We start from the raw sequence: 22,246 nt of genomic DNA, 5'->3' as shown, positions 1-22,246 counted from the left end.
AGGAGAGAGATAATAATCTACCCCATACCATGAGCCTTTATTTATAATTATACAAGGAGGTTTACAATGACTATAATGCCCTTATAACTACAAATTTTAAAAAGAAAAGACATAAGTAGACATACATCATCTTCTTTAATTATACCCTTACTATTTCTTCGATGTGGAAAAAGTATTTATCTTAATGCCACTTAGAAATATCTTCCAACAATTAGTAAATCCGTCAAATGTATGGACTAAAATACTTGAATTTGTTGGAAGTTTACTTGTTGGATGCGGGTATTGTTGAGAGACATCACTTACAAATGGAAGGAAACTCTTACTTTTTTGTTTTTCCAGGTCTAAACGATTACCAGTGAAGCATGTAAACAAACAGCCTTGATAGTATTCATTTGCGTAAGTAAAAGGTTTTGATGAAAAATGGATTTATATAATACATACTACATTTGGTTTTTCCAACAATTTCCCAGGGAAAAAACCCATTATAATTCTATTTATTTGAACCCATTATCATTCAAGAGTTTTAAGCTAACAACTAGAACAAATATTAGAAATTTATTGCTAGTAAGTAGTCCCTTTGTATGTAAGTGGCTTAATGTTGAAGAACAATAGAAAAAAAAAAAAAAAAAGTAAAACTAGCTGGAGAAGATATGTTTACCAAACTAAAAAATGAGAGACCAGGAAATAATATCTGATAATATATTTTTTTAAAGCTCGGTTGAACGGGTTCAATGAAGGTTTTCAAAACCAGTGCTTAGATAAACAACCCCATTTCTGCAATTTGCTGGTCTGATGACAAACTAGCATTTCCCCATACCTTGAGAAGCAAAATTGATCATTTGATGCACCAGTTTGGGTTCTCTCGCACAGTGCTTGTTCTTATTGCGGTTGAACTAATACAACAATTGAATCAACTTGCTGCAGAGGGAAGCCAATCAAGCGTTTGGCCCGCAAACATGGGAATGATCTCCCCGGATGCAAACTTATATGACTCTGGTACTGTCCATGTGGTCTTACTCAATGTGATTTTTGATGTGTTCCTCGGAAGCCCGTAGAAGTCTGGTCCATTGAAGCTTGTAAAAGCTTCAAGTTTGTCAAGCGCACCAGCCTGTAAAGTAAAATTTGAATTTGTTTTTCACCTGAACAATAAAATGATCCAATATATTGTGGAATACTTTTTACTTAAAAAAGTAGAAAGTGAGAGGCTCTTACCTGCTCAAATATCTGGGCATATATCGACAAAGCGACCGGGGAATTGTATATGCCAGCACATCCACAAGGGCATTCTTTTCTTTTTCTCTCATGAGGGGCACTATCAGTTCCGAGAAAAAACTTTTTGCTTCCACTTGTAACAGCCGACACTATAGCTTTTCCTGAATATTGTAAATACTGTGAGAAATGTTCTAACAAAATAATTAACGGCCAAACATATTATTTACAAGATATTTTTTTCACCACTAACTTATTAAAGTACATTAAGTAGCATGACAAAAACATACTGTGTATCTCTCTTTTTAATACTGGGAGGCAGTAGTTGTGAGGCTGTAATCCTCCTTGAAACAAAGAATTTCTATTGAGAATAAGATGTTGTGGGGTCACAGTTGCAGCAACAGATCCTAATAAAAAATTCCAAAATTCAGTTAAAAAAAGAACATTCCACGAATATATTGCAAACAAAAGTTGAAGGGAAAAGAGTTGAGAAATAAATGAAAAGGAAACATATTTAAAGCTAAACATTGAAGTCTGGACAAATAGCAGTCCACCTTCCTTGCAGGACTCGATAAACCTGACTGCATCCAGTGTTGTAATGTGCTCCATTACAATCTTCAGCTTTGGAAGTTTCTGAATAAGTGGTTGTAGAAATGTATCTATGAAAACCTTTTCACGATCAAATATGTCAACTTCTGGGTCGGTCACTTCTCCATGAACCTGGGCAACGCTCATATGGACATCAACTTCACCTATGAATAAAAATTGTACAGTCCAGTTAAGTGCACAAAGATGATACCAGCAATGGCATGTTCTGCTCTACCATTTCTTCTAGTACAGGAAAGCATTTCCCCAGAAGATCTGTCACACCATCTTGAGAATTTGTTGTGGCCCCAGCTGGATACAATTTTACTCCAAAAATCACCCCACTTCTTTCTGACAAAAAATGAAAACCTCTGAGTATGCTATAAATATCTGAATTTTGTCATATTAAATATTTATCTATAGAAAGTAGGCTCACTAGCAAGCTTGATCTCTTCTGGACTTGTGTTATCTGTCAAGTAAAGAGTCATCAAAGGAGTGAAATCGCTGTTAGAAGGTAGCGCTTCTAAAATCGACTGTTGATAAGACACTGCAGCAGCAGTTGTTGTTATTGGTGGTTTCAAGTTAGGCATAACGATTGCCCTTCCAAAATGATTTGTCCTATGCCAATAAAAATGACAAAACAGGTGATATCAACTCATCAAAGCTATCCCATGTTATTCATATAGGGAAAACTACAACTCCGAAAAGTAAATGTACTCACGTATGAGCAACAACTGCTTTAAGAAGATCACCATCACGAAGATGAAGATGCCAATCATCAGGCTGTGTCACTGTGAGCTCCATTTTCAATCTGCCAGTCGTTATTTCACGAGATGCTTGAGCTCTGACAAGAAAAGCTTGTGGTCCCTGCCAAAAATGACCTCTCCTGTTTGAGGTAATGTCGAAAATTTGGATTCAACTGGTTTAACAATAAATACACTTTACCATTTCTTTCAAATTAGGCAGACATTTCCTTTTGGAAAGGCAAACTTTCAACTGCTAGCATTACAGAGTGGGGAAGCAAGGAGGAGCTGTACCTTGGAAAGAAAAGTCAAAGAACTTATCATAGTGCCTCTTCTCCAGCAACCCAGATATGAATTAAAAGGCTAATATGACGTTTTCCTGCAATGAGAGCCATTGCAGAGAGTGAAAAAATTAGATTGGTGGAGATTATGAGATCCAGCTCTGATACAAAGAATAACAACATACAGATAAATCTCTTGTGAAAGACAGCAAATTATTTCAATAAACATTTGACAGACAATCAAAAGCACTTGATAATCAGAGAGAAAAAGTTCCCAAATGTGACCAGTCAGCTTTTTCATTCTTGGGCCAGAAAGAGTAAAGTTGCGTTTGGCAGCACAGAAAGTGGATAGGAAAAGAAAAGAAAGAGAAAAGTAAGAGAAAAGGAATACGATTTCTTTTCTCTTGTTCGATAGGGAAAAGAAATTGGGAAAGAAAATAGTAGAGAAACATGGTTTCTCTTGATGGGATGCACATGGCAAATGGAAAGACAATTGGAAAAAAACTAATACATTTGGAAGTTATAGAAGTAAAAATCAAAACACATAAAAAAAGTTTAATTCATTAATTCCTTACAAGTGAACTCAAAAACTTATTTCAAAAAAAAAAAAAACTCAAAAACAAATATATAAATATGACCTCACTATTACACAACAATGACCTCACAATTAATTCTTTATAAGTAATTCTTATGACCTCATAATTAATTCTTTACAAGTAATTCTTTACAACAATGACCTCACAATTACACAACATCAAACTCCAAAGGCAGCAAAAGATCGGCAAAATTTCAGTAATTTAACAATTCTGGGTCTTTTATTTCATTTTAATTTCATGGTTCACGAGAATATAGAATGTTCGCTAAAAATCAAATCTCCAAATAACCAAAAAAAGGGACTGTCTAGTTAGCTGAATATTGATCAGTTTTTCATTTGCCAATAGAAAAGTAAATGAAGAACTTATTGAAGGACTGTAAAAGATCAAATTTGATCCTAATGTAGCAGCAATCAAATCGAAATCACCTTCCACAAATCACCTTCTTCCACTAATCAAGCCATACCAAACTGCAATAACAAATCCTAGACACTTACAAAAAGGAAAAAAACTTTCAATCCATTTTTAGAAAAAAGAAATTCAAGTTCACAAGATATTTAAGTTACTCATATCAATATATCCAACCTTCAAATTAGGGTTGCAAACGATATACGGAGAAAACAGAATAGGCTATTCCTATTACCATTCCAGTATTCCATATCCATTCCATCCAATTATTTTTTAAGGCAATCTGGTTCCATTTATTTACCCGGTTAATAACCGGGTAAATGGGTAAACGGGTGGGTAAATAAACGAAAAATAGTAAAATATAATAAATTATAAATATAAATTTCTTAAAAATTAGAAAACACACACATAATAACATGTTTATAATGTCTGAAGGCAGTAAAAAGTCATATAACAACAAACATAACAAAGTCCCCCTACATAGTATAAAAGGAAATTACAATAACACCCTTACATAATCAGTAAACGGGTAAACAGGTCTGGAATAAGTATTATCCAACTCCGTTATATTTAGTAAGTGGTAGAACGGTAAACGGGTAAGACTACCTGATTACATATACAGGTGACATTGTTTTGTTCCGTTTCCTTTCTGCTTAGTAAATGGCCGACGGAATATCAGGTAATCAGATAATTGACATCCCTACTTGAAATATAGAACTGTAAGAGTGGCTACTGTCAGTCTAAGTGATTGGCCAGGCGTTCTAATGGAATGCTTGTGTTGGTGAGGCCCAGCAGTTCAATTCTCTTTTGCTTTACGAAATAAATATTTCCATAAAAAGTTCAACACAATCTGATCAACAGAGTTGAAATTTTTATAGGAAAATAACCATTTCAGCAAAGGAAAAAAAAGTAGAGCAGTAATCATGAAAACTACAAGGCAAAAATCTGAAAGATTGAAAAAAAAAGAGAGCGTCATTTCTGATTTCTGAAAGCATAGAAATGTGATATGAGAGACATCCATCTGGAGAAAATAAAGAGAAGAAGATGGAAAGACCTGAGAAGGATGAAAGGAGCAGAGAGAACGGTTGTTGTGTAGGGGAGTTCAGGCATATAAATAGAGAGTTCATTAATGCTCAGCCTGGCAAGGTGCAGGCAACTGTTTCCGGAAATGAACATTTTCAATCAGATAAGTAGATGTGGCAATGATATTATCAGTTTACCGTTGCAAGGATGGTCTGTTGCAAACTTTCAAAGAAATTTGCAGCAAACGACAAGTATCTAGTGAACAATGGCAGGAAGAGAGAGAAGGAGGGAAAATACCTGTAACAGGTAAAGTACACATGATCGTCCCATGGGAAAGCTCTTTGTCTCAGCCAGGGATTCTGAAAGAAGCTCCTTGATATCAAAGAAGATCAGAAGGCTAGGTTTGAGAGAAAGTGGCAGAAGCCTGATAAAATTTTCTCCCTCTTTCTCTTTCTTTTCTTTTAGTTCAGCTGTGTTTGGCAGCATACAAAGTCGAGACTGAAGAGAAAAGAAAAGAAAAGGAAAGGTTTTTTTTTTCTCTTATTTGGTAAAGAAGAGAAAATGGGAGAAAAAATAGAAGAGAAACATGGTTTCTATTGTTCAGATGAAGATGGTAATTAAAAAATAAAGTAGAGAAAAACTAGCAATATAGCAAAAGTTAAATCATCTAAGACTATAATAGTCTCTCATTTATAAATCAACAATAATATTATTAATTATAAATTCACTATAGATTATAAATTATAAATTATAAATTCACTATAAAGGAAAATGCTATGTTCCTATGATTTTGCTACATTCCTAATATTCCTATGAATGTACAGTGTGTAATCTTGTTGACAATTAAACGTACTACTACATCAACCTGAGAAAACACTAAAATATTTTAGAAGAGAATAGATTGTATGTTTTTGACTTATCTCAACTTGTTCACTTAAACACGTTGAGACAGAAGTTCCAAAATTATTAGTATAAAAATTATCATTAGTTGTAGAAAATAATGTAAGAGATCAACCATTTAAAGAGCTATGTTTCACAATGTAGATCAATAGAATGCAGAAATAAAAACTCTAGCAAGTCATGCCTTATTTTGTTGCACAACAAAACTGTAACATCAGATTCAGTCAATAGTAATGAATCTTAGAATCTCAAAGTGAATCAGACTACTTGCTATGAACACAAACTTGCCAATAATCATATGTACAAATCCACATATACATCACACCAACCGCTCAACTTCTCTACCAAAAAAATCTAATTTGTAAGAAATGCTACAAAGTCTCACAACAGCATAAAAGGTCCTGACCATGCCACTTAAACAGGTTCCATCAAATTTATATCTACTATCCAAGTCAAGATGCTAAAACAAGCAGCAGATGAGCTTCAGAAAACTCCAAATTTTGTAAAACTCCACCACAAGCTTAATTCCTAAATATTGCAGCTTGGTGCCTTATGTTTCAGATTATTTGAGGTAATCAGCTCCCCACAGCATGGTAGATTCAAATCTAATTTAAAAAAAAAAAAGATTCTAGCAAGTCAATTATGCGCTTTGGATCTGTTTATAGACAGGTAAGCTAGGTAAAACCCCAGTAAGAAAGAAGAACAGGCCATAAGCATTCCTTTGGTCCCCTCTTACTTGAAGCTAGTTCTTATCCTTCTAGACATATCCTTGGAAAGATTTGGAAAATCTGTACACAAAAAGATCATCATCAAGACAATAATTTTGTCGGTAGTTGTTATTGCTAAACTTATCCTGTAATGCTTGTCGTTCATGTCCATAAGCCTCTTAAGGAGACCAAATTGAGTCAAAAGAAGGCCACTAGAATGAAAAAATCTGTGGAAAATGCCAAGAGATTTGGTCAGAGATCACCTTTTCCCTCCTAAGCCACAACTGAGAGAAGAAGATCTACATCCCAAATCATTTGGAGTACAATTGGAGTCCAAGGAATCAAGTGAAATACAATTGGAGTCCAAGGAATCAAGTGAAATACAATTGGAGTACAATTGGAGTCCAAGGAATCAAGTGAAATACAATTGGAGTCCAAGGATTCAAGTGAAATACAATTGGAGTCCAAGGAAAAGTAAATGGAATAGTCAGTTGAGTTCAGGAAGCTAAGAGAAAGTGTAGTTTCTATGGGGAGCTCAAGAGGTTAAAGTAAATCTGCAAGCTGAATTCTCTGAAAGCAATCAAACTTTAAAAATATTTTCTCATGCCTTAGTCCAAGAAATTTTGCATCTCAAAGTACCCAATCAATCAAAATGTATTGACAGTCTAAATAGAATGAGATAAGACCAACATAAGCAGCAAAATAGTACATCTCTCTTCTCTAATTGTTTTGGCTAAGTTTAACTTAGGTTCGAGAACAAACATCATAATAGCTGTTTTGATTCTGATTGAAATCTCCTATTTGCTGTTACTGACAAACTTACCTTCCACATCTTCTGCAGTAAAAGAGAAAAAGGACCATAGTTGCTCTCTGTTTTCAGTAATTTGATGAGCTCTCTGCCAAAATTATCATTCAAATGTAGGAACGCACGCTAGAATAGATGGTCCACAACACAAATACAAGGTGGAACCACCTCTAACTGTTATCATCATTCAAACCGACCACACGCACAGGAATGATTTCCAGTCGTTTCAACAGAGTATATTTACTTCTTACCATATGCTTGCTATAAATTTGGGGAAAACGAAAAATAAGACCAAGGTAAGTTTAAAGAATGATAGGAATATTCATATAGGATTTCTCCGATCCACGAGATTGGTTTTCTCTCTTCATATTTGTTCACGGGATTCACTATCCAAGACCATTTTGTCCTTCTCTCAGAAGAAACAGTAGTACACCTCGGAAAAAAAGAACCTATGGCATTTGCTCCTCAAATCATTGAAACCAAAACGAAGAAACAAAATAGCTCGAGTGTAGTCATTCGAATTGATTTTGGAACAGTCATGAAGCATATGAATCATTAGGGGAAGGTTTCGGAGAGAAATGCCGGCATTTCATGGACAGGGGAATTTCAGAGCCACTGGGAACTCACAATCGTGGGTGAAAAAGCACCTGAATGAGAAGAGTCCATTGACAATGACGAGAGATTGAGATATGCACACACAAGAGCTAGAGAGAGACCTGCACAGACAACAGCTAGAGCGATACCTGAGAGCCCAGTGAGGACGCGTCCGGCAAAGGGAGCTCGCACAGCGTACGGAGAGAACGAGGTGCGAGAGTAGTTTATTCTCTCGGGGGGTTGGACCTGCACAGACAACAGCTAGAGCGATACCTGAGAGCCCAGTGAGGACGCGTCCGGCAAAGGGAGCTCGCACAGCGTACGGAGAGAACGAGGTGCGAGAGTAGTTTATTCTCTCGGGGGGTTGGTCAACTTACGCAGAAAGAACTAATTAGTGCACTTTGTAAGTGCGGGGAAAGTGGAAGAGAAAATTTAACTAGTTTCCCTGCAGAAAGTGAGAGGTTAAGTGAAATACTTTGTATCAGTGTGTGCAACGCAGTGGAAAGTATTTGTTTGTGTTAATGTAGGTAATGTGATATATCTTACTTTCATAAAACTAAATTAATATTAGTTAATAAATAAAATATATTAAATATAAAAATTAAACAAATATTTACTTTTATATTGTTAAAACTGTAATCAAATTGTAATTTTTTAATATTTAAATATGAAATAATTATATAAAAAATATATTATAAAATAGTTATTAACTTAATATATATTAGTAATATCAAAATAATATTAATTTATTTACATAATTTATAAAAAGTAAAATATTTACACAAATACTTACTTTTATAATATCCAAAACCTTAATGCAATTATTATATTAAAAGTGTTTAAATTCTCACTCTTAAACTAACGTATATCCGTAGTTATATTCGTTTAAATTCATTACCCAACATACTACACAAATATCGTAATAATAAAAATAAAAATAATAAAAAATATAACTCAATTACCTATTTAATATAAAATAAACTACAACTGTACATACAAAATACAACACAAAAAATATTTAATGACATTAAAACATAATAGTCAATAATTTTGCCACTTCTGAATTGCTAATACATCTCAAAAATACGATGCTTTTGCAAATTGTACTACAGACTCCCTCTGAGTACTTCTTTGAGTGTCTACATCATCACTACTATCACTATCTTCATTTTCATTTTCATTGTTATCTTCATAATGTTTTCCACCAGAATCATTACTTGAATCATCTTCTTCATTTTTAAATAAGTCCATGTAATCTTCCATGCGTATATAATTATGCAATATACAACAACCAATCACAATTTTTACCTGGACATCAAAATCAAAAGGAGGAACATCTTTTCATATCTTGAAACGAGTTTTTAAAACTCCAAATGTACTCTCAATAGTATTCCGTAAAGATGAGTGTCTTTGGTTAAATAATTCCCTTTCATCCGTAGGAGTATTATCTCCAAATTCTTGCAAGTGATAATAAGTCCCTCGATAGGGAGCCAAAAACCCTGAAAGATTTGCATATCTAGCATATACCAAATAATATTTGCTTACAATAAAATATATATCTATAATAATCTAATAAAAAATAATAAATTTAATTAGACTATATAAAGAGAATCGGTTGTTCCCTCCCATTTACCTTCAGGAACATAAACTTTATCTTGGTTGGCTAATGTGGACTTCAATACACGTGAATTAACTGTTTATCCCTCCCATCCAGCAAGTATATATGTGAATTGCATATCAAATGTACATGCTGCCATTACGTTCGGGGAGAGGAAACCCTTCCTATTCCAGAATCTTGTTTGTTGATCAAACAGGATATGTGCTTTAATATGAGTACCATCAATAGCACCAATACAATCCTAATAAAAAAAATTCATTAATACGAACATATATTTGATAGTAACTAAAAATTATTCATCAAACAACTTTATATTTACCTTAAAATATGGATAATAGGTATCAATGTTCAAGATCTTTGAATGAGTATGTCTTGAAGGTCGGTTGATTTAATCAGATTGTAGTTTGAAAATAGCATCTAACACCTTGTTAAAATACATACTAATTATCCAATTTTATCTTTCAAACATCTCTGAGGTGACACTGTATGATTGTTGTTGACCAACAGTGATACAAAAATATGCAAGTTGTTCTTCCATAGATATTGTCCTTGTATCAAATAAGAGTCCTCTATTTTTCAAGATTCCAACCAACTTGAGAAAAATAGTTTGATTCATCCTATACACTTTTTAAATTTAATACAAATACAATCATTTTAGTATAACTGTATAAGCTACATTACAAATACATATTTTCTCCCTATCTGGTAGATTATCCATGGGTACCTGTAATACTAGACATTCAATAATGAAAACATAGTTCAAACACATTCATTTATTTATGTTTGAACATGTTAACACAAACTGCGCCATTAAAGAAGTCTCAGCATCTACATATTGAACACAAACAATAATAATTTTCAACTATTTTGTCATAAAAAAACACATTAAATTTCTACCCACATTTTTTCATACTACATACACATTCATTGTTTACCACAAATATTCAATAATCAACGCCAATCATACAAAATCAAATGTGTCTCGTTAATATAGGTTAAAACTGTCAACATATGTGTAAGTCCATTACATTGCATTGAATTTAGCCATGAACCAGTCATATTGATTTTCTTGTTTCATCTTGACAAACATATCCTTCTTATCTTTGGTGTCGATCAACTATGGGGCACAAAATTTGACTTCTCTGGGTAAGTTAGTTAATGCCTCGATAGCTTTGAACCATTTAAGTTGTGCATCGACATGTACGGGACTAAAGATATGCAAAAGGGTTGATGGCATATTGTTAATGGCCTCTCAGATCTCTTCCTATGCCGAGTAGCAGAAGTTCTATCCCCAACATTTTTTGGTGCTTTGCTTCTTGAAGGAACCTCACTTTGAGACTCTATATTGTTAGGTATTGGGCTCTCCCTAATTGCATCATCTTAATCATTGACCCTTCTGCAGTATTTGGAATGTTGTCTTTTGACTCAATGCTTGTTTGACTTGCTGTCCCCACGGCAATAGAATTTCCAACAACTAAAGCCAATTTTTTGTATAGTGGACAACCTTCCCACCTATACTTATCGGTTTCTATGTGGGCCTACATGAAAAGTTATCACTTAAAATACTGATTAATAAAGCAAAAAACATAACATTTTATGTTACGTTTACAAATCTTTATGTAATCTTGCCACACTGTCTAACTTGCGGTGAGTTTCTGGGTTGTTGGATCCCAACCAAAGCCGCTAGTGTGTAGGCATGTACTAACGATTTGATAGATTTTTTTCCAAGTCCGCATGTGGTTTTTCAACTGTTCAGTTGTCTTTTGGTTCGTTGTGTCCAAACTAAACATACAGACACAATCGTTGAAAACTTCAAGTTTCAGACTCCAATGGGTAATTTGTTACCCAAATTAACTTGCTCAATGAGCAAATCAAGCATTTTACAGTCTTCGTCGCACGTCCATGTGTCGTATGCTCTCTTTGTAGTTTCATCCATACTATCTTTACCTTTCCTCCTTCCAGCCATCGAAAACTTATAACAAGTAGACAATGAATCAAGAATAATTTGTTCTTCAAAAAAAGTAAAAGAGAAGGGAGGAGGAGAAGAACAAAAGGAAGGAGGAATCCCCCCTCCCCTTATCTTACCACTTAAAAATAGTAAATGCCACTAATAACATAGTGATAAAGAAAATAGAAGGCTAATGCATAAAGATAAAAAAAAATTGAGGCTAAAGAGAACTAAAAATTGAATATAGAAAGGGTTAGTTGTTTAGCCCTGTCTCCCTATGATGGACCCTCATTTGAACTCATGCTTACATACATCGCTCAAAGAAGAAAAGAGTACTTGTTGGCAGTAACTCAACAATTCCAGGGGTCTTTACCATAAGATCAACTCATAGCCACAACAAGGTCACCCTTAGAAACCAGAGGGGAGAAGAATCTACCAGTGATGAGTCTGAGCTCCTGAAGAGGAGCCCTTAATTTTGCACCTGTAATATCAAAGTGACCAAAAGGGGCAAAATAGACAAAGAAGATGCTACAATTAACAAGGCTGAGTTAACCCAACCTCAGACCAAGTAACTAGGTCACCATAGCTGCTATCAACTGAATTAATAACCAGTTTTCAATTCCTTCTTATGATGGAGGTAGGCAAGTTAGAGGATTTATTGAATTTATTTGCCCATAATAGGATAAATGCATTGTGGATCCAATTACAGAACCAAAAGTTCTTAAAAAAATTTCCAATGAAGGACTCCTCAACACATGATCTCATCTTGCACTTCTTAAATCAAAACAATCGTCACAAGGGCATGAAGTTCTACCAAGAATTGGACCACACCATATTTATTCTTACACAGATTTAGGTCTTTAAAAAAATTGAACACAGATTTAGGTCTCATTGCTTAAAAATAATGAAGAACCCTAATTTCTGTCGAATCCAGTGAGAGAGGTTGCAGAGGTAGAGGAACGATTTCGAAAATGGAAGCAAAAATTAAAATGAGAAGCAGACAAACGATTAAGAAACAATGGGGGAGTTAGTCAACAATGAACTTGAAATAAAGTTAAGATTACAATTCATCTTAAATGAATTGATTCAACTTCAACTCATCCTTGGGTATTAGTATAGATAGTTCAAGTGCACTGGAAAACAAATTCCAGTGTTAATGCCCCAATATGAAAAATATGATATAAACAAGAGAATGAGTAACTTTTTATAATATACTTAAATAGAACATATACCTAAACAAATAAGTAACCAAAATAAACATGGTTACTACACTTATAAGTGATTTAATGTGTAGTATTAAAATATATTAATAAACTAATTAATCAAAGACTATATTATATTATTTAATTATTAAAATGTATTATAAATTAATATAATAACTACGTGTGACTAGAATAAATTATAAAAATAAATAAATAAAAGTAAAAAATAACATAAGTGAATTTAATAAATAAATTATTTTTTTAATAACATAAGAAATATTTAACATTAAAAATAATAATTTAATATAGTAATAAAAAATATAATAAATAAATAGATAAATTATTTTCTCAATAATATAATATATATTTTTACGTGTTATTAATTAATAATATATTGCCACAAAATTTAAAACCATTGGTTTAATTAATTATAGCAATGGGATAATTAAACCAAAACAATTTATCTAATGTTTACTTTAGAAATATTTTAATTACGACTATTAAATCACTAATTTAATACAGTAATTACAAAATGAATGTACTGAATAAATACAAAACAATTATTTTACAAAATAAATATATTGAAGTTATGACGTTGGCTTAGTTTTTCCTAACTTAGGAAAAATTAAACTAGAGTTGTCTTCCTCGGCGTCGATGCATCGTCTTCCTCACGACGCCGATAATGGCGAAAGACAACAGCGACGAAGGTGGCACTCCGACGGTACGCCGAGAGGGAGGCCAAGAGGGAGGCCTCTCATGCTCTGCGATAGAGGCCGAGAGGGAGAAGATAGTGGGAAAAAAATCGGGAGATGAAGGTCGAGAGAGGGAGAAAAAAGCGAAATGAGGAAAAAAAAATTGTCGAGGGAGGGAGTGTTGCATCCCGCGAGATCGCTTCGTGTGAATGTTTTGCAAAATAGGTATGAAACATGATTTCCCGATTTTTGCCTGAGAAGATTACCTGGTGTGATTCAACTGAAGAGGTCATTCACTACTAACGGCTTAATCGAATGAACAAAGTAATGTGCAGGTAATTCATCTCCACTTCATTTTAAACTAACTCCCCCCTGATAACCATCGATTTCTAGGAAGAAGGATTTACCCTAGTTTCCTACGAATCGAGCCAGAGAGATTACAGAGAGGGGAGAGAGAAGTTGTCGAAGGTCGTTGGTGTTGGGGACTATGAGAGGAAGAGAGTCAGCGAGCGCCGAGAAGAGGTTGTAGAGGGGGCGATTGAAATCGCTGAAGGTTGCGAATGAGAGAGGAGCCAAAAAAAAATTCTCCAAAAAACTTTCATTCGATAACCCTCCCTACAGCCCAATGTAATTGATGGACAAAAAGTGAATTCAGAGTTTGACCCCTCTGAATTTACTTTCCCTCGCGTTATGCCTAAAACAAGGGAAAGTATATTATATTTGTAATTTACTTTCCTTCCCAACTTATAGAGGACACTAACGGGTTTTAGCACATTTTATCCCACGTAAGTGAAATGCATTTCACTTACAGAGGGCACTAACAGGGTGAATTATTTGCTTAAAGTGAAAGTGAAATATATTACCTAGTGAAATTGAAAGTTAAAGTGACAATGAAAGTGAATTATTTTTTGTGTTAGTGTGCATAATAGAAAGTATAGTGGAAAGTAATTTTTTTTTTAGTATATAGTGAAAAGTATAGTGGAAAGTACATAAGAAATTTTTAATAAAATACTCTAATAGATTTATCTTTTTATAAGATATTTTTTATTTAAATTTTTTATTAATAAGTTAGGATAGATTTTAACTTGTTTGAACTAATAAATAATTAAAATTTTAAATTAACTTTATTTATTTACTTAAATATATAAAATAAAATACTTAAAACAAATTTTACTTTTATAATATCCAAATGCTTAATCAAATTCTTACTTTTTAATATCTAAAATGTCACTCTTAAAATATTAATTAAATATAATATTAAAAACCATATATTTATGTAAATAAAAAACGGTAATTTATTATACATAATTAATTTTATAGAATTAATTTTATAAGGTATTTTTATTTAACTAAACAAAAATATATTTTAATATGTTTTAAATTAATAAATAATTGAAAATAAATTAAGATTATTTATTTAATTAAATATATAAAAAATAATGATTAAAGAAATACTTAATTTTATAATATCCAAATATTAATCAAATAGTTACTTTACAATATCTAAATTCTCACTCTTAAAATAATCATTAAATATAATATTAAAAATAAATAATTTATATAAATAAAAAGGGTATTTTATTATATAAAATTATTTTAATAGATTTAAATTTTATTTTAGAAAGTTTTATTTGACTAAACTAAAATAAAATTTAATATGTTTTAAATTAATAAATATTTTTAAAAAATAATAATAATTTATTTAATTAAATATATATAAATAAAATGATCGAACAAATACTTCTATAATATCCAAATACTTAATCAAATTTTTACTTTTGCAATATCTAAATTATCACTCTTAAATAAAAAATCAAATTTAATACTAAAATCATGAATTTATATAAATAGAAAAAGGTATTTTGTTATATAAAATTAATCTAATAGATTTAATTGTATAAGATAGTTTTATTTAACTATTTTGTAAACTAAGATAAATTTCAACTTGTTTAAAATAATATAAAAAAAATTAAATTAAGATTTTTTAATTTAATTAAAAATACTTAAAACAAATACTTAATTTTATTATATCTAAATGCAAGAGTGAGAGGGCAGAATGAGTAGAGCAAGAGTGAGAGAACGAGTGAGCGCGCGAGTAAAAGTGAATTCACTGACCTTCAAGACCGATTTCACTTTCACTCGTTTTTCTTAAGAATGAGTGAAAGTGAATTACATAGGTAAATCACTTTCACTTACCATTTACAGTGCACAAGCTTACGACAAGAGGTTTAGAGTTATTCACTAGTGAAAGTACTTTCTCTTTCTCTTTCACTTTCAGAGTGTATCTAAAGGTTCGAAAAAGTAAAGGTCAATATGTAAAATTGATGAAATTTGAAAAAGTTGAACAAAGTCTTTCCACATTCGTTTTGTTTATCACGTTCATCCTAAGGAGAATGGCATCAACATTTTAATAAGGAGGATGGGAGGAAGCAGAGTGAAGATTGCAACATTAGGGGTAGGGGGAGGGGGGGTTAGTCCACAATGAAGTGGAATGAATTCCCCCCGCATTACCTAGGTCATCACAAATAAGGCATTAATATAAAAAGACTTGAATTGAAGTGAGATTACACCATTTCATCTGCCCAGGCAAAAACGGAGGAAAGTTGATTCCTACCTTTTTTGCGAATCATCCACTTTCCTCATGCGATGCGCGTTGCTTCTTCCCCCCACCCGAAAGGAAAAAATTATCCTCATTCGCTATTCTCCTCTCCCTTTCCCTCGGCCTTCGTCTCGCGATGAGTTTTTTCGCCCCATTTCTTCCCCTCGTCTTCGCTTTCTCTGCTTTCTCCGTTCGCCCCAACTTCATTCATCACGTCTCTCTCTCGTTGTACAATACCTAGGGTTTCTGCCATCGGCATCAGCGATTCATGAGGTTTAAGGGTTCTTACCGAGTCTATGATGCTTCGGAGAACGGATTGGGACAGGAACCTTGTCGGCGCAGAGCAACGGAGGGACATTTGTTGCTATGAGGTTGATCTTCACGCCGTAACAGAATTTTGCGGCGGTTTCGAAGGTCTCAGAGCCGCCAGGGAAATCCAAAATCGAAGGTCTCGAAGCCACAGGGCTCTTCGACGACGACTTATTATTTTTTATTTTTTTCACTTTTTAAAATTTTATTCTAATAACACGTAATTAGTATATTAATTTATAATAAACTTTAATCATGAATTATTTTTATTATAATAAAATTTAAACCACTGGATTTACATTTTGTGTTAATATATTATTAATTAATAATACATAAATAAATATATTATGTTATTGATAAATTAATATATTTATTTATTTATTATGTATTTTTTATTTTTTATTAAAATAGTGAGTTTTAATGTTAAAAAATATCTTATGTCATTACAAAATAATTTATTTATTTATTATATTCGTTTATGTTATTTTTAAAATTTTATTTATTTTAAATAATTTATTCTAGTCACACGTAATTTGTATATTAATTTATAATAAACTGTAATCATTAATTGGTTTAATTATCCAATTGCTATAATTAATTAAACCATTAGGTTTATTTATTATATTCTCTTATGTTATTTTTTAATTTTTTTATTAATTTATATAATTTATTCTAGTCACAAGTAATTATTGTTTTAATTTATAATAAATTATAATCATTAAGTAATATAATATAATTTTTCATTAATTAAGATATTAATATATTGTGGACTACACGTTAAATAACTTATAAGTGTAGTAATCACGTTTATTTTGGTTAATTATATGTTTAGGTATATGTTCTATTTAGTATATTATAAAAGGTTACTAATTCTCTTCTTTATATCATATTTTTCATTTAGGGGCACTAACACTGGAATTTGTTTTCCAGCCACTTGAACTCGTCTATACTAACACCCAAACATGAGTTGAAGTGGAAGCAATTCATCTCACTTCAATTCAATTTTTCACTTCATTTCCACTTCATTGTGGACTAACCCCCCTAGGGTAAATTACAAGCGCATGGCCTAGGTCCATCATCTTTAACCAATCCATTGACTGCCAAGGTTCAATGCAGGCATGCAAGCGTTTGGTTCTAGTTCTAAGTTGAGCTCCTTCGTCATTGACAAATCATCGTAAACCTCCCCTTGGATTTTGACGGGTGATTTGAAATATAAAGCATTTTTATTTGTGGCCAAATTCTAAGTTGGGCTCCTTTCATGTTTTGATAAGATGAGTTTAAGGAAGGATGAGCAAGCTACAAGTCAAGAAGAAAACTTGAAATACCAATAGCTACAAAGAAGGAAGGACAAGAGGAATACAGGTTAAAGGAGATGGACTCTAGACCAAAGCTTATATCTTGAGATCAAGGAAAGCATGGGAGAATGGAAGATATGGTTAGAAAGATAGATGAGTTAAGGAACAAACGGTAAGTGGGTGAAATAGGCATTTTTTAAAACTATTACTAATATAGTCAGTTATAGAAGCTTTTCTGGTGTTTTTGATTTGAACAACACAAGGGATGAGTTTAGGAAGGTATTTATAGATTTTTGGGACTAAAAAGGACATCGAAGAAGTTTCTAGAGTAATTAGAATTACCCAAATGCCTAGATCTGATGAGGAAGTTCTTTAAGAAAATCCCTTTGATTGGCACCAACTAGGAAACCAAATTGGGAAAGTTGCTTATCTCATGTGACTTAGGGAACAAGGGACACTTGTTTCTAGCAACTGCACTCTTGTTAAGACAGAGAAAGACTCTACAATAAACAGGGACAAGTTTCAGTAGGAAAGGGAAAGTAAAAGATTTGATAATTAAGAAAGTTACTTAGCTAGAGTTCTCTTCCTCTAAACTAGGAAAGTCACCTATTTTATCTCAAACTTTTGGAGGACTTCTAAGAAAATTCAGACTCTTTTTATGGGGTTTTCAGGAATTCTATTCATGGAATGTGAAGACTCCAGTTGTAGTTTAACTTGGGAAACTCTTCAAGGAAGTAGTTGCCAATTGCACACTTGAATCAGTTGCCTAATTAAAACACACAACTCATTGACATAATTGGACTAGGATTAGAACTCTTGAATAAGACCCACATTGGACACTAAATGAATGGGATAAGGGCTTGAGTTCGACAACAGAGATAACATAAGGACTTTAAGGAATAATAGTGCTTCGGAAAAATCGGAAAAAGGAAGTAAGATAGGCTGGCTTTTGCAAGAAAATTGGCTAAGTGACACTAAATTAACATGTATACTCTTTTGCAGGCTTCACTTAGATCAATTCAGTAATAGTGCACACAAACTTAATTTAAGGACTATTATGACATAGACTTAGAAGACAATCAAATAGTCTTGTAGACTATTTGATAAACTCATTGACAGCTTGGTTCACCATTTGAGACCTCTTGCCACTACAGACTCAATTAAGCTTGATAAGACTATACTAAGAATATCACCTACTATAACAAGATCAAAGTAAAAGACTAGATAAATAGATGGGATACTAAACAAGCTTACCACAAGAGATGAACTTAACTAGGGAAGGATAAAACACTCTGATTGGTGTAACCCACCTAATGACCTTTAGATCGTCAATTGAGATGCCTTGGGTTGGAGCACGTCCAAATAAAGGGGTTTTGCTCAAAGGAGCTTACACTTATTTATAGTGTGTGAGTTTGAACACTTCTCCTAACCTATGTGGGATTAAGAGTTTCACATTGCATTACTAGGGACTTAAGGAAACTACTCTATGACATGGGCTTTACTGAAGCTTTCTCTTGCTTCTTGAGCCTTACATGAAGTCTTCTACTCAATCACAGTCTCCTGCTTAATAAACTGAACTAAAATCCTACAAGCTAGCTACTATTGGGTTCCATTGGAGGTTTAACTTGTGCTCTCCTCTTCCAGTTATCTTCCATAGCATGGTCAGACCCTCTTGGGCTAAGTAAAAGGTTGAGTTATGAAGTGAATCATGGGAAAATATTTTGGGCTTGTAAGTTACTCTAACCTGAGAGTTGAACCATAAGCCATAAATCATTCATGGTCCAAAAAACTGCAACATACATCATAGAACTTCTCTTGTAAATGCATCAAAACTTTGCACTCCTTCCTCCCATAACTCCTTCAACTCATCTATAATGGGTGTAAATAAGTTTGAATATCATTACATGGTGACTTCAATCTAGGAATTAGTAAACTCACCATGAAACAATTATCTTTCATACACTTCCACAAGGATAAATTATACAACCTCAACACCATTGACCATAGACTATAAGAAGTAATCATATTTTTGAAAAGGTTAAAATCATTGTTGGCAAGGCCTAGACGTGCATTCCATGAGTCCAAAGAACACCACATGTTCTATTTATCAAATTAATGCTAGAGTTCAGAATCTACAAGATGTTTCAATGTATTTGCTTCATCTATATGTATCTTGGCAATGCTACATCATGTCCTTGGTTTTTTTCTTTTGATATAAACAACCATTGAAGCCTGGTTTGTGTGGGCAATAACATAAGATTTTGTGAAGCACTGGCTTTTGTTTGTTGATTGATCACGTGTACCTCGACCTACCTCATTGTGGGTATCTGTCCTCCTCATATTCCTTCTACAACAAAGATATAATCTTTTTTAAAGACAAGTACTTATGATATGAAATCCCAACTAGCATAAAAGAGTTTTACCCTCATAATAGTTGCATGACAACAACTCGATCGAAGGGAGAGCTTCTTTCATTGGCGGAAGTATCTTATCCATTGCTTTATTGGTTATCTTGCATGTTGCTTAATATAGAACAAACAAATAAGAGATTGTTGAAGAGCAGGTATGGAAGAGTCATACATGACTCTCACAGTACAGAGCCAGAATTAATATGGTGTAGTCTAAGGGACATCTCATGGAAGGAGGTCTTACAGAAGAGTCTCAGTTAAAAGTATTTTAGTTATTTAGTTTTCTATTTATGTTTAGTTGTTCAATAATTCTAGGGTTTATCTTTTAGTGTTAGACTTTGTGTGTAACTGGGATATGGGTAGTTTAAATATAATTTGATTCTACTTATTTTCTCTATTATAAATAGAGACTAATTTTAATTAATTATAAATAAGTCAGTGAAGTATTTCTTTTTTCCAAAAATTCAACAAAACTTGTCATTATCGTTTATTTTATGTCTCGATAGTTAGGTTGGATTACTAGACCCGGTTGACTATCATTGGCAAATGTCTGTTATGTATGCACATCATGGATCCCATCATGCATATGGCTCTTGTTATCCACTCTAGAAGGTCACCCTTGATGGGTAACAAAGGGATTGCCAAACCTTTCCCATGAAACGTCCATCATGTATAACTCGATGACATCACATGTACATATAAATGATCCTCTACTTGTAGTACATGTTAGAAAACCTTATTAACTCGCACTCTGCATGGATGATGTATCTTATTATCAAAACCAACCACATAATTGTCGTGTGCCATCTAAATCAAAGCTTATATCCCTTTTTATATTCTTCATTGAATAACCTATTATGCAAAAGCTACATCCAATTCTTATCCATTTTGTGGTTAACCCTAATATGTTGTACAGCCATAGCTGTTATTGTTACCAACTTTTTTATACATCAAACAACCCTAATTTGAAATCCCTAAGATCAAACAGGAAAGCACCCAAACTACATCTCTCATATCACATCCAACTTCTTTATTCACTTATATTCCTGGTCCACCTTGCCTATTTAGGACTCAATATTGTTTATTGTTTTATGATTACAATTTAAGACGCCTGTCAAAATTTTATGGTTAAAGTTACTTTCATATTATACTTAACAATTCATTCGTATTATTTTCATGTTATGCTCAAATTGATTTCCTATAATATACATATTATGTTCATCTTAGATTCAAATTATGCTCATTATGGGTTTTCACTAAATTCATATTATTATTAGAATCAAGCTCAACCAAACTTAGGGTCCTATAACTCTTCCCTTATCTACCATCCTAAGAACTAAAATAAACAAAATAAACAAAATAAATAAACACACAGAATTATCCTATAACACAAAAAATATGAAAACAAAATCCATGCGACGGTCTCATCGTATTCCCACTCCTTCATGCTATAAAAAAAAATATCTCCTCTCCATATGGACACCATTCTATAACACTTCAACATATCAAAATAAAACAAAGAGAATACATCATGAATATGAACATAGAATATGATACAACTTTGAATATACATAAAATATATCAATATCAACAAAAAACATACACCACAATACAATATGAATGAAAACAAAAAATGCATCATGAATATCAACACAAAAAATAACATAAAAAGAAAAAACCATAAATAGGGTTAAAAAATAACTGCATTATCGTTAGGATGTAGGTTTAGGGAGAGGATTAGGGTTTGATTCAAATTAGGGTTTAGAGTTTGGGGTTTAATTAGGGCCCAATTCAGATTAAGGTTGTAATTAGGGTTTATTTAGTGTTTTAATTAGGATTTAATCGAGATTTTATTTGGATTAGAGTTAGGTTTAGGGTTAAGGTTTAATGCTAGGGTTAGATTTAATTAGGGTTCAATTTGGATTAGGGTTAGAATTAGGGTATTATGGTTTGACTTGGATTAGGTTAGGGTTAAATTAAAGTTTAATTCAGGTTTGATTCAGATTACAATTACGGTAAAGGTTTAATTATGGTTCAATTCAAATTAGGTTAGGGTTAGGATTAGGGTTTAATCAGGGTTCGATTTGAATTAGGGTTAAGGTTTAATTAGATTTTAATTTAGAATTTGATTCAGATTATGGTTAAGGTTCAATAAGAGTTTAATTTAGAATTTGATCCAGATTAGGGTTAGGATTAGGGTTTAATTAGAGTTTAATTATGGTTCAATTCAGATTAAGACTATAATTAGGGTTTAATTAGGGTTCCATTTGGAATAGGTTATGGCTAGGATTTAATTATGACATAATTAGAGTGTGATTAGGATTAGT

At 32.7% G+C, this 22,246-nt stretch overlaps 1 protein-coding gene across 2 annotated transcripts; it reads right to left on the bottom strand.

Moving 5' to 3' along the window:
• Positions 1 to 593: 593 nt before the first annotated feature.
• LOC137945774 (dihydroorotase, mitochondrial) lies at positions 594 to 8,210 on the bottom strand. Of its 2 annotated transcripts, XM_068791792.1 has the most exons (9): positions 7,998 to 8,210; positions 2,832 to 2,916; positions 2,516 to 2,661; positions 2,231 to 2,412; positions 2,009 to 2,145; positions 1,764 to 1,929; positions 1,500 to 1,616; positions 1,213 to 1,373; positions 594 to 1,108 (listed from the first exon to the last, which is right to left on the bottom strand). In XM_068791792.1, exons 2-9 carry the CDS (start codon positions 2,859 to 2,861, stop codon positions 911 to 913), a joined length of 1,137 nt encoding a protein of 378 aa, XP_068647893.1. In that variant the 5' UTR covers positions 2,862 to 2,916; positions 7,998 to 8,210; the 3' UTR covers positions 594 to 910. The 2 variants fall into 2 exon arrangements, with proteins under 2 accessions (XP_068647893.1, XP_068647894.1); XM_068791793.1 differs by lacking the exon at positions 7,998 to 8,210 and having other exon boundaries at positions 2,516 to 2,680; positions 2,832 to 2,915.
• Between the last annotated feature and the right edge of the window lie 14,036 nt (positions 8,211 to 22,246).

Source organism: Aristolochia californica, unplaced genomic scaffold (assembly GCF_029961685.1).
Source record: "Aristolochia californica isolate CCGP_79_NKW_82.1479 unplaced genomic scaffold, dmAriCali1.0.hap1 SCAF_12, whole genome shotgun sequence".
NCBI classification, from domain to species: Eukaryota; Viridiplantae; Streptophyta; class Magnoliopsida; order Piperales; family Aristolochiaceae; genus Aristolochia; species Aristolochia californica.
Note: the sequence above shows the minus strand (reverse complement) of the source record. Positions and strands in the feature narration are given on the sequence as shown.

Coding starts and splice junctions, on each gene's coding strand:
- LOC137945774 (XM_068791792.1), bottom strand. CDS start 2,861: ATGATAAGTTCTTTGACTTTTCTTTCCAAG. Junction 2,662..2,831: donor CTTTGACTTTTCTTTCCAAG/GTACAGCTCCTC, acceptor CATTTTTGGCAG/GGACCACAAGCTTTTCTTGT. Junction 1,930..2,008: donor AGCAGAACATGCCATTGCTG/GTATCATCTTTG, acceptor AGCGTTGCCCAG/GTTCATGGAGAAGTGACCGA.